This window comes from Larimichthys crocea, chromosome III (assembly GCF_000972845.2).
Source record: "Larimichthys crocea isolate SSNF chromosome III, L_crocea_2.0, whole genome shotgun sequence".
Lineage (NCBI taxonomy): Eukaryota > Metazoa > Chordata > Actinopteri > Sciaenidae > Larimichthys > Larimichthys crocea.
Genome location: NC_040013.1, coordinates 45,423,414 through 45,436,449, shown reverse-complemented (window position 1 = coordinate 45,436,449; position 13,036 = coordinate 45,423,414). Strand labels below are relative to the sequence as shown.

Genomic DNA, 13,036 nt, shown 5'->3' with positions numbered 1-13,036 from the left:
CACACAGTAACACAAAGTTCAAAGTCTGTAAGAGTGGTTTCCTTGTTTTGTTTCCTTTGTCCCTGTCAATTATTCTCTCTAGAACTGGTCATGACCTTTTGAGGTAATTGATTTACCATCCACAGCCAATGAAAGGTGTTTTTTATGAGGATTTGCACTGTTATGCTTAACCACAGTTTATTTCTGCCACTAGGGGGGCTCTCAAATCAAAATAATACCAAAGAATACGTGGTTTAATGTTGTGAAGTAGCGTGGGATCATGGGAGTTGTTGTCTTCATTGTAAAAAAACAACAATTTACTGATGAAAATCAATCTAATGTAACTCAGAAATACAGAAATTGTATTAATGTGTTTAAGTTTTATTCATGGTACGCTTATTCATTCGTTCATTTGTTCATTTATTCATGTTTGCCGATGTCACTCCTACCTCATCCGACTTATCCTGTGTTTACCCAGAAATTCTAAGAACTAGAGGCAAGCAAGGAAACACAACTTTACGTGAATAAAACTGCACATTGTTGGAAACATTTGGAATAATTTAAGTAAATAACTCAACAGAACTTTTACAATTTGGGGCGGCTTTGGCTCAGGAGGTAGAGCAGGTCAACCATTAATCAGATGATTGGTGGTTTGATCCCTGGCTCCTCCAGTCTGCATGTCGAAGTGTCTTTGGGCAAGCTACTGAGCTCCAAATTGCTCCTGAGGACTGTGCCATCGGTGTGTGAATGATCAACTCCCAAAAACTAATTAGCAGTTGGCACCGTACATGGTAGCCAATGCCATCTAATGCTATAAGAGAACAAACCATTTACCAATTTTTCTGTAATGATTGGACAGGACAGGTGATGAAGGTGAGCCATTAAAATGCTTCCACTCATATTAAAAGTTGTACATTAGTAGTTCTAATGTCATGATGGATGTCAGGGTTTTCCTGGTAGTCTAGTCATAACAATGTCGCCTGTTTGTTTCTGTCTGAGGGTATTTAGTTCATGTCATACTTCATCCACCCTGCTGTTGTCACACTTGTCTGTGTTGGTCAGACAGGGGAATTTTGGTTCCCAGCAGTAGTTGCAGGCCTGTTATGAGTACATAAAGCCCTCAACTAAAACACTGATACTACAACTCTGAAGGCTTTTGACTGTAGTGGTATTACATATAAAATACATGTAATCAAGTCAATACCGTTCCATAATAGTGTTTAAGAATTGTCTACCAGTTTTAGTTCTATTGATACAGTCAGTTCTATTAAACAACAATTAACCACTATATTAAATAACCAAAATAATAATAATACACAACAATTAACCACTATATTAAATAACCAAAATAATAATAATACTAATAGTCATGATGAATTTTTTTTTTAGGGTGTCTGTCAGGATCGCTTTACAAGAACCAAACTGATTAAAAACAGTGGCAACATGGCCAAGACACCAGCATAGACAGAACAAGAGACATGAGGAGGGATGGATTTGGTGATCATTATTGTGGCTGTATGTCAGCCAAGAAGTTAATAGTAACCCCCTCTACAGGAAGACTCTGTTATTGCTTCCTCCGTGGTAAGATACTTGGAAATATTCCAAACAATCTTTCACAAACTTTCGTGACTCTCAGACCAATCATGATGTTCACGTGCTATACCTACTGGTATTTAGGTGTGCAGGAAGCTCTCGACATCTTCCCACAGAGAAACATGTCGTCCTGTTACAGTACCTCATTGTTCAGCCAGTCCATGCCGACGCACTGCTCACTGTTCAAATGTTCAGCTAGCGTGCAGCCTTTCATGTCACATAATCTCTGTGACTGCAGTTATGTCATTTTGACTCTGTGTAACATTCATTTCTGCTGGAGGGTACACACACACACACACACACACACACACACACACACACACTGTTATTGTCCTTGGTACAGTTGAGTTGCTGATTCCCTCTCTGGCTCTCTGTTACAGGTGGAGGGAGTAGGCCTCTACTTCCGTCAGCAGCTCCTGCAGTCCCGTCATCGTGGCGCCTTTGAACTGGCTTATGTGGGCTTTGTACGCCTCACCGACATGCTGTGCAGGTGTGTGTGTTCCCATTCAGGGCAAAGAGCTGTAAGGTAATACTGCTGAATGGCTGTGGGCATTGGCTCCCATCACGGCACTGAGTATCAGTGCCTTGTAATTAGCAAGTAGACAAGTCCTCTCAGTATCACTCTTCAGTATAATAATATAATATATCAGGACTGGTGTTCATCATCTGGAGCCCTCTGGACGGCCAACAGAAACGTATAGCCATGAAAAGAATGAACCTGCTGATAACAGAGTGAGACTGTGTTTACTAGATAAATTAAAACATGAAATGACAATACATTATTTAATTAAAGAAACTGTTCAACATATTGGGAAATGTTCTGTCTACACAAGAGTGAGACGAAAAGATTGATATCAGTCTCTGAGTCAGGATATGGTTAATTTAGCCTAGCTTAGCTTAGCAAAAAGACTTGGGGTCAGTGAGAAACGGCTAGATTGGAATAAATACACGTCCCAGCAGCTCTAAAGCTCACTTATAAACCAAACAGAACTAAAAAATAATAATAATTGTAAAGAAACAGGGCTACTTAGAAATATTGCTTTCTTGCCCGAGAGTTCATTGAGAAGTTGACTATCACTTATATACACTAATGTGAAGCTACAGCCAACAGCTGATTAGCACTGACAGAATGGACAGCATATGCGTGACATCACCCAAGTGAATGTGGTGCTGGCTGCTCTTCCGCTTCTCGGCTAATCTAACCTTAACCATCTAGGCGTGACCTGGTTCATCTTTGATAATATTGTGAACATCTTGTGAAGAAAGTTGATTGTTGAGGCATTCCTTTAAAGGACCAGTGTGTAGAATCTAGTGATGTAGCTGTGGACTGCAACACCTTTGCCGTACCCTGTACTTCATAGTGTGAGGAAGAAACTGTGGAGGCCGCAGAACCTGTTAAAAACACAGAAGGTCTTCTTTAGTAGCACTGTTTAGTTTAGTTTAGTTCGTTCTGTCTGGGCTGCAGTAGAAAAATGGCAGTTCAAGACGGCAGACTCTGTGGAAGAGGACCAGCACCATCTGTAGATAGAAAGATAATAATAATGATTCTCATTTTCACAATTTTGACAACAGTTATGATAGTATATTCAAATTCTCCCATATTCTCTAAATTTACACACTGGGCCTTGCCAGAAACTATATTCTTGCAGGTGTAACATTTTTTTTAATTTCTAGAAATAATAAGTCATATACCTTATTAAATTAATACTTTACTAATTATTGCAGTGAATACAGTCAATTTTCATATAATCTATCTAAATTAGCCCATTTGAGTATTGTGTCACTCTGATCACATCACAGAGAAGATCAACCCAAAGCTAGTTTTGGCCAAATATGCTAAATTAAAAATGATGAGGTTTGGTTTTACATTTTAAAGCTACTAATGGACTCATTCATTACACATCTAACAGTACTACAGTGCTATAGACTGCAGAGGCCTCTGTGGCAACATGCTGCCAGGAGAAACATTAAAAATGGCTTCAGTCTCATACAAGTCTACACTCCCCATCATCTGTGCTAGTCATGGAAATAATCCGACTATTATCCTCCTGAGGGGATGAAAGAAAACAAAATTTTAATTCTGATCGACATGAAACAATTTGTCACTTTCTTCTTCCCCTTTGTTTTCCTCACTGGGTTGTGGAAGATGTCTCTCGCCCTGCGGCAGGTGACAAACCACAAAACTGTCACAGCAGTGTTGCCTTTGAACCACCCAGTGCAGAGCAGTTAAAACAAAACTCACTTGTTTTGTTCTTGTACAAAAAACAGTCTCGCAGTGTGTTGTGTAATGAGGGCGACATTCTAGTGGTTGCGTGTAGGAGTACGTAGGGAGTGTGTGTGTGTTCTGCACGGAGCATGTGTGGATGTGAGTGTGTGTTTTCAGGAGGGGAAGAGCAGTGTGTGGATGGTATGCAGGCCGTGTGCTGGGTTATGGGGTGTTGATTGCGGGGTGCTTAACCGCGGCCTTTTGATGCTCTGCCTTGGGATCTGGCTCTGGTGTGTTCCACTGTGTTTGCACTCTCTCACTGAGTCTCCTTGTCTCTCTCTTCATTCGTCCTCATTTTTTCTTTCTTTCACTTTTTCCATCTCTTTCCACATTCTCTTTTTTTTTGTCTCTCTTTAACTGAGTTCCCTTGTTAGGCATGTGCATTTATATCTGTAGTTGTTTACAGCAGTGGTTCCCAACATTGGATGTTGTGTTTTCAAACCACAACCGACAAGTCAAACTCATTCTGCGATCATTCATCCTTTTATACATAACTTTCAGCTAGCTATGTCAACCATTTATACATTACTTTAGTTAACTATTTCAACTATTTATAAGTTACTTTAGCTAACTGTCAACTATTTATACATTACTTTAGCTAACTGTCAACTATTTATACATTACTTTAGCTAACTATGTCAACTATTTATACATTACTTTAGCTAACTATTTCAGCTATTTATACATTACTTTTAGCTAACTATTTCAACTATTTATACGTTACTTTAGCTAACTATTTCAACTATTTATACATTACTTTTAGCTAACTATTTCAACTATTTATATATTACTTTTAGCTTACTATTTCAACCATTTGTACATTACTTTTAGCTAACTATGTCAACTATTTATACATTACTTTTAGCTAACTATTTCAACTATTTATATATTACTTTTAGCTTACTATTTTAACCATTCATACATCACTTCCAGCTATTTCACAATCTTTCTGTCATACCACGAGGAAATCCCTGATTTTCAGTATTTCAGTACCTCTCTGCATATGTTTGTCATTGAGAATGAGTGTGTCCCTGTTGTGTCAAGTGTGTGTGATGAAGTACACTGGAGTGTGTGTAGCAGTGTTGCACCCTCACATTGTCCTTCACGTTGGATTGTTTTAATTTGTCCTCTCTGCTCCACTGGCTCTTGTTAAACAGTTGCTTCTTACAGAACAGGGCAGAGCGGTTTCTTGTGGGTGTGTGTGTTTGCCAGACCTGATTCAGATCATATTCTTAGCATTTGTTTTAAAATGGAGAAGTATACCAGATGCCACAGAGAACAGTGTAAATGTGTTACAGTTTAAAGCAAGTCTTTGCTTTGTAATATCAACCAGTTTTAAACAGGTAAACATGAAACAGATCCACATTTGAAAACTTTTGTTAGAGAAGTAGGGATGCATCACTAATGCTCTTTCTGCTAGCCTGTCAGATTATGTGTATGAAAAATTGTTATGTAACTTAATGAATCCACATGTGGAATTTCATCATGATTCATCTTAAGATTTTTTTTAAAGAATATGTCATTGATTAAAGTACTTACATGATTTGGACCTGTGTTATTGACTGTGTGTGTGTCTATGTGTGTCTGTGTGTGTCTGTGTGTAAGGAGTGGAAGTCAGGCCCTGCAGCAGCTTCCGGCCCGCTGGCTGTCTGAGGTTCTGGAGGAGGTCAAATCCAGTGACCCATCGTCCAAGCTGTGTGCCACACGACGCAGCGCTGGAATACCTTTCTATATCCAGGTGTGTATTCATGGCTTTCAAACTTGAAAGACAACAGTCGGGTGAAGGAGTATCACTGCTTGCTAGTCTTGATGCTGGACTCTAGACGCACTGTTGATTTCGAGTGGTGGAGAGAGGCTGTTGTTTTAATTTTAAACACTTGAGAGCGCAAATGCAGAATCTTTGTCAGTAAACAGCACATTCCTCAAATTCAGTTTCTGCAGAGTGTGCGGTGGAGTGTTGTTCACTTTGGCTTCCTCCATCAATAGAACCTGACCCATCCTTTGGTGCTGTTTGTGATCCCTAACCCACAGTTTAGGATTTTTTTTCTATTTTTTAGGTCATCGCTTTATTTGTACCTGCACATTGTTTCACTCATATTTCCGACTTAAAGCCCAAAAAACTTCTTCTGTGTATAAATTTTGCTGCAATTTCCTAACCTGACATTGCCAGATGATTTGTTGCACAGAACCACCTGGGAAATTGCCAATGGAAGCAGTTCACAAAAGGGCAGGCAAGCTAGGTGATTGGATCTGTCTCCGTCTGTCAAGGGGAAATTATAACCAATTAGTTTAACAGAACCGTAATATGTCGTCAAACTCTTGCTGAATGAAGTCAGTCGGTAGAAGAGCGTTTTCCATCGATAAAAGTCTTCAATATCATTCTTTGTTCTTCTTAAACTATAGAAATGCTCTCCAGTTCAGCTCTAACTGATGCTAGCAGCACCTACACTAACCTCGTCAGCAGCTGCAGTAACCGTTACTTCTCACACGTGTGGTCACACACACCTAACGTTAAACCACGCCTGTAGCTCATGGTGTAGCTGCCAGTAGTTCTTCAGAGGATGCTGATTGGTCCAAACCACCATGACCAGACAGATTTTGTGATCTTTATTATAAATTGAAATATGTGATTGCAATTTGCTACAATCAGAAATGACTCGATATAATCCACTCTGAGCTGGAACACCATTTTACGTGACGGTTGAGGTTCAGGTTTGGTCAAAATGAAGGTTATGATATGGAACATGTTGCACAGACACAGTGAGGATTATGGGTAGTGAATGAATGTTGGAAGCTGTTCAGAGGTTAAGCAATAGAAACCCTGTGTGTGTGTGTCTGTGTGTGTGTGTGTGTGTGTGTGTGTGTGTGTGTGTGTGTTCCTGTTTACTCCTAAAGTAGTGCAATCAGCAGTTCTTGGCATGCCACTGGAGCACTCATGCTGGAAGAACATTGGGTTTCTTAATCCATCTGTCTTTTTTTACTCAGTGACTCGCATAAACAGTCATAACGCATACATACGCGCGCACACACACACTTGCACACACACACACGTTGTCCTCTGGTTGACCCCTCTTTGTAGCCACCAGTCCCACACACCTCTAACAACGCGCTGTAATCTCTGACTAACGTACCTGAACACTTGACTGAGTCACTCTGTTATTCAGCCGCAGCCCCCACTTCCTCTGAATACCGATATTAAAACGAAACATGACAGAGTTCATGTTTTATCGCAGCAGTTAAAGAGCGGGCTTGCTCTTTCTTGTGGTAATGGGTACGAGGTGCACGGCTGCTCTGCTGACATCACTGCCTCTTCTGTGTTTTATATGCCAGGCATGTGTGCTGAGATCTTTTGAACTGCTGGAATTTTTCAAATAAATTCCAGGTTTGAAGTCCAAAGTTTGACTTTTTGAAACTGGCGTTCACCGCAGTGATTCCTCATTATTTATAGGAGTTACCTGCATGTTGAGTTCCTTGAGCCTGTTGCCGAGCTGAAATTACCTCTTTCGAATTAGCAGCTTAAGTTTAAGATAGAGTAAAGTGAGAGAAGAAAGGAAGAGCTGAGAGCATGATAGAAAACACATGGATGACTCACTAGATGAACAGACTGAAGATAAGATAAAGGGAAAAGCGGAGGAGGTCTGTGGAGAAGCGAAAGACGACGCCTTGGCAGAGTTTTGGGCCGCATTCCTTCACACAGAAAGTCGGATTCAGATCCGGGAAGGCTGGCTCCTGTGCTCGCCTCATGCTGGTCTGGACCGACCTGGGACAGACATCACAGGAACCCGGGCTAGCCCTCCTCTACCTCTTAATCTCCCCCCAGAGTCCATAAGAGCCAGACTGTGCTGCCTCCTCCTCCTGCTCCATACCTCCATCCTCCATCTCTCCATCCTTCCCAGGCCTCACTTTTAAACCATAACCCAGGCCAGACACACAGCTGGCTCCCATCAGCTCCCACAGTAAGATAACTCCTTTCTCACACAGCAGCCAATTGCTGTCACCTTCTCGCTCCCACATTCCCAACTCCCACTCCTGGCACATACAAATGATGTCATTCAGTGGAGCTATCGGTATGGACAGACTTATGCAATCGTATAGCTGCCTGTGTCTTCATGTGATTAAATACCACTGTATGCAGTATGCAACAAGTGATGGAAGAGACTGACTGACCTAAACTACTGAACAGACAGTTCATGTGGCCTGTGCAGGAACAAATGCATGAAGTTGCTAAATTGTACACCACCCGCACATGTAGTAATGTCGATTAACATGTGTAGTTTCAGTGATCAAACAGCCTTTTGACTCTTTTTTCCAACATATTGACAGACCATTAACATTACATTATTATATATTGCTTTTAGTGTTTGAATGAAAACACTAAAGAACTTTCCACTTTCTATGAACTTAACATCAAATAACAGCATGACAGCAATTTACCGTCAGGGCAAATATTTCTGGTCTTTATAATGAGAAACTGCACAGCTGTACATATTTCTATGATCTAAGTATCAGGTTTGTATGTCCAGTCCAGAATAGCTGCAGATAACTGCTGCACATGTTAATGGTGCAAGTACAAAGCTTTCATCCTGCTGTTGAAAAGGTGAAAGAAAAGTTGGCTTCAGGGGGAGCCGTGAGAAATTCTTGTCCCCAAGTAACAATGGCGAAGTCATTCAAATCAAACAAAGTGTCGCAGTTGGGGTGCATTGTAGGTAATGTAGCCGCGGCTGGTTTTACAAGGAAGAAGGATACATGGATATCTTCGCTTCTGCTGAGTCTGACAGTGTTATAAGAGTATAGTGCTAACTTGAGTACTCTTTTTAGTAAAATTAAAATCTGATGAAGGCACAGTCCCAATTCTTATTTGGTCTTAACGTTTGTTTTTGTCTTCCACAGGCTCTGCTCTCCTCTGAGCCAAAGTCGTCCAGTTGCGGTCTGTTGAAAATGACCATGAGAGAGCTGATCGCTCTGGCCATGCCGTCTATCGACAGGAACACTGACAGCTCCACCGTCCCTCAGGTTTGAGTCTATTTCTGTCTGATCTTACCGAGGAGAGTCCGAACAGCTGGAATCACACGAGTGCTGCTGCTGATGATTGACTTTTATCCTGATACACTGACCTTTCTTTAAAGTTGTTTAATTGTTCTGTAACTCAAATTTCAAATGACGTGCCATAGTCATCTTTTGAATAGGGTTGGGTATCATTCACTAACTGATGTCAGTACTGGTGCCCAGAATCACTAGAGCTCAACAGTACTTTTGTTGAAACTCTCTTTCTGTTGGCTAGTAAAAATGCTGAACTGAACCAAAAAAAAAGCTCAGATATCTCCAACAACAACTTTTCCAGTTAGCTAATTAATTACCTAAAGATGTCGTTGAAGTTTTTTCATCCATGGAGGGTTAAACTTCTCCAGCACGGGAGTTTGGCTTCCAGGCTAATCAACACGGTGCAAGCTTAATCTTTTATATTTATATTTTGTGTTTAACCAGGTGTTTCAGGTGTATATCCCAAGACAGCTTTGCATATTGTATCACAAATATTGCCACAGGAGTTTCGTGAAACTTGAAACAGTGTCTTTCTGTGATTCGGAACTTTAACCAGTACCCTTAAAAGCACTGAGTTTGAGACCCAACACTACTTATGAAGGTCATGTAATGTCCTTAAAACATTTCTGGCTCATCAAATAATGAGCAATCTAATTAATGTTAACAAATCAATCATTGTTGTGCAATGAAATTCAAATGTGACTGTGCTAAGTGGTTAAATGTGACGTGTTGTACCTCACCACAGGTCCACGCTCTGAACATCCTCAGGGCTCTGTACAGGGACACTCGTCTGGGGGAAAACATCATTCCCTTCGTCTCAGATGGAATGCAGGCTGCTGTTCTGGGCTTCACCTCTCCTGTTTGGGCCGTGAGTTTCTTCAGTGGTTTTCTGTCTCTGTTAGTGTCTGTTGTTTGAATTTAGACAGATTCATGGGCACGCCAACATCATGTCACTCCAACACCTCTCCAGGGAGGTGTTTCTAATGCTTGGCTGCCACATTCATGTCAATGTGGGGTAGACTAAATATTAAACAGTGGCCAATGCTACAGCCTCCAGAACAACCATAAAATTAAATTTGTCTCAACAGTTTTAACTAGAATGAAACATTGTAACCTTCATGATGTTGGATTTAGTGCAGCTCTGTTGGACTGCACTTTGTCTACGTAATACACTGGCACGTCAGTGGCACAGCGTTTCTGCCAAACCTAACAGCGCTGATTGAGATTACTGCTCTCTAATTTCTCTTCATCCTGTGATCCTGACATTTACTCAGTTATCTCTGCACACCCTCTGTCTTATATCCTCTATTTCTCTGTGGGGGTTTTTTCTGTGTCCCAGGTAAGGAACTCCTCCACTCTTCTCTTCAGCACTCTGATCACAAGGATCTTTGGAGTGAAGAAAGGGAAGGACGAGCACTCGAAAAAGAACAGGTTAGCTGCTTCTCCCTCTCTCTAACACTGCTCCACCAGTTCAAGTCATGTGCATCGACAGAGTAAAATGTTTACATTTGAATGAGAGAAGTGTATCAGTCGTGTGCATGCATGTCATAATTACTCATGCAGAAATATCACTCTTACTCTACTTCATTTGTTTAATGCCTGTATTTTAAATACCTAAAAAGGGAAAATGTCATCTTGTATTTGGTGGTCATGGCATTTGGTACTTTCTTCTCCAGAGGACTTTCTTCCACTTGTTTTAAGAGCATTAGTAAATCTGTGTTTTTCTGTAGTATGTAGCCCAAACAATTAACAACAAGCATTTAAAGTACTTCAAACCAAAGTAAAAGTAGCACACACGTAGCAACAGTGGCTGTTGTACACCACTAGGTGTCAGTGTTGTAACACTACTCTGGCTCAGATGCAGCTTTCCGTCCATCGCACTCAGTGCTGATTGTTGCTTGTGTAGATGCAGCTCTCCAGTGCTGCTGGAAGCAGCCATAACAGCACTGGAGGGTAATAAAAAGGGCAGTTTCACAATCAAAAGTAAAATGATACCAATTAATATCAATTCAGTATTATTAATGATCTATAAACACACTTGGGATCATGGCATCAGTGCTTGTATCATACTAATTACGATGACCCAAAGTACAATACAGCAACATTTGTTGCAAATGTGTTCCGTCAAAAAAAGAAAAGTACAATTCCAAACAAAAAGCTACATGTGTGGTCTCATGACGGCCGGCACCGTTCACCCGTGACACATCTGGGCACAGTATGGTCTGAATTACAAAAATGTACTTTGTCATACAATTTGGAAATGTTCTTGTGGAACAGGGTGGAAAAATGAAGTGAAACAGCATTTAGACCAAAGTGTTTGTCGAAGGCCAAGATTAAATCATTTCTGAGATGAAACCTTTCGTCAACACACTCAGTTTGTCATTGGTGTATGTGTAACTGTGTGAATAGGATCACTGAAACGTGTGGTATAAATTCTGCCGATCGTGGTGGTTTTAGCCAGAACAACTCTATAGTCACATTTAACAACATATGCAATGATATCCATACAGGTTTTCAGGGCAAATGAGATTACCAGAAGCTCACAGTAGTCAAAAAACACAAGCCCACATATCTAAAACGTCGTGTCCATCAATAACTTTAATCGAGGAGCTGTCAGTCAGTGGACATTATTATCCGCCTCTGTCACACCCCCGGCCAAATTTTGCATTTGAGTCGTGCGAGTGATGAGAATTGGTTTAGAAGTTTAACTGTCTCTCAGTTTTAGTTGGACGCTCAGCGGTTGTTATTCCTGCTTTGCTGTCAAGGATTGTTTGAAAAATTGTGGCTTGTTTTTGAGGATCTTGGGAAGAGAGTCTTAAATTATAACAAGCTCCAAGCACCTCGTCGACCATCCCTCCAAGTATTTGGAAACTTTGATAAGGAAAATGATAAGCAGACCTGGGCCGAAGAGTTTTTTCCACATATATTATATGATTTGTTGTACTGCAGGATAATTTAAACAGGTTATATAATGACAGGAAAATATTTGTTGATGTAACCGGTGAAAATATCTTATTTCAAGTTTTGTTTGTGGCCACTTAAGAAAAGTATTTTCCGGTTGAGACACATTAAAATTCATAAATAGCCGCTGTGCATTACATTAAACATCAGCATGTTAGCATGCTAACATTAGCATTAGCAGGCTCAAAGCCTGAGTGTGCCTTTAATTCGAGCCTCATGGGGTTGTTAGCATGACCACAGACTCTTGTGGTCAGCCTTTTACAACGTGGAACCATAGAATATGAAACATTTCTATGACTGATATCTTACTGGGTCCTGTTGGATCTCATACGAAGATTCATCCAGTGTTCAGCATATATTAAAACAAACATGAACAATAATGTGCTTGTACTGTTTGGCTGTAGGAGCGTATGATAGTTGTACTGTGGTCTATATTGAGCTCACCAGTGATTTGTTACCCCACAGATAATCCAGGGTAAAGTTTCACAGGGCTTTGGGCCCTGCTCCGCGAGGCTCTGTCTCTGTATTTCTGTTGGCTGTGTCTCTGAAGGCCTCTGAATACTCTTAACCAAGCCAAGGCTGCTGCTGTTTATCTTGTCTGTTTTCACTTGTGTTTTTAGTCTGCTGTCCCTCCCTTTGTATAGCTCTCTGATATCTCCCCCTTCCTCTTGTCTGCTGCTTTCTTTCTTATTATTACTGTGCGGGGTGTGATTTTTATATCCACGTGGGAGAGAGTATGTGTGTGTGTGTGCTGTGAATAATTAGAAATGGAACAATGGCTATGAAAATGATCATCTGAACTCAAACTTTTTATAGTTTTAGTTCAGGGATCATTACTTTTACGTTACATGAGTGTTCTCGTCAGTTGCCATGCCAGTAAATCTTGTTTTGTTTACCTGAAACTTGCGAAACTGTTTGTGTATGAGCGAGAAAGCTGCAACTCATTTCTAGTTGTGTCTTTTCCACAGTCCGTTGTACGTCTGGTCTCTGTTATTACCATGATTTTATGGTTGTGATCTCCGGCAAAAGAAAATGCATTGTGACAGCTTGTCCACTCTAATATTATATTGTGTGTGTGTGTATCTCTTGGGCCTCTTGGTCCACTGAAGTTGAAGCATAAACACATTTCCCTCTCACACAAATTAGTTTATTTACAGCATTCTGCGTACTTGTGTGTGTGTGTGTGTGTGTGTTGGG

The 13,036-nt window shown here is 40.7% G+C and overlaps 1 protein-coding gene across 1 annotated transcript in view; it reads left to right on the top strand.

The window, feature by feature from the left end:
* thada (THADA armadillo repeat containing) overlaps window positions 1-13,036 on the top strand; it is a 91,775-nt gene that overhangs the window by 15,170 nt on the left and 63,569 nt on the right. The window contains exons 22-26 of the mRNA XM_027277657.1: window positions 1,953-2,062; window positions 5,444-5,576; window positions 8,729-8,851; window positions 9,624-9,746; window positions 10,218-10,309. Coding sequence (XP_027133458.1) covers window positions 1,953-2,062; window positions 5,444-5,576; window positions 8,729-8,851; window positions 9,624-9,746; window positions 10,218-10,309 — 581 coding nt within the window. The remainder of the gene's footprint in view (window positions 1-1,952; window positions 2,063-5,443; window positions 5,577-8,728; window positions 8,852-9,623; window positions 9,747-10,217; window positions 10,310-13,036) is intronic.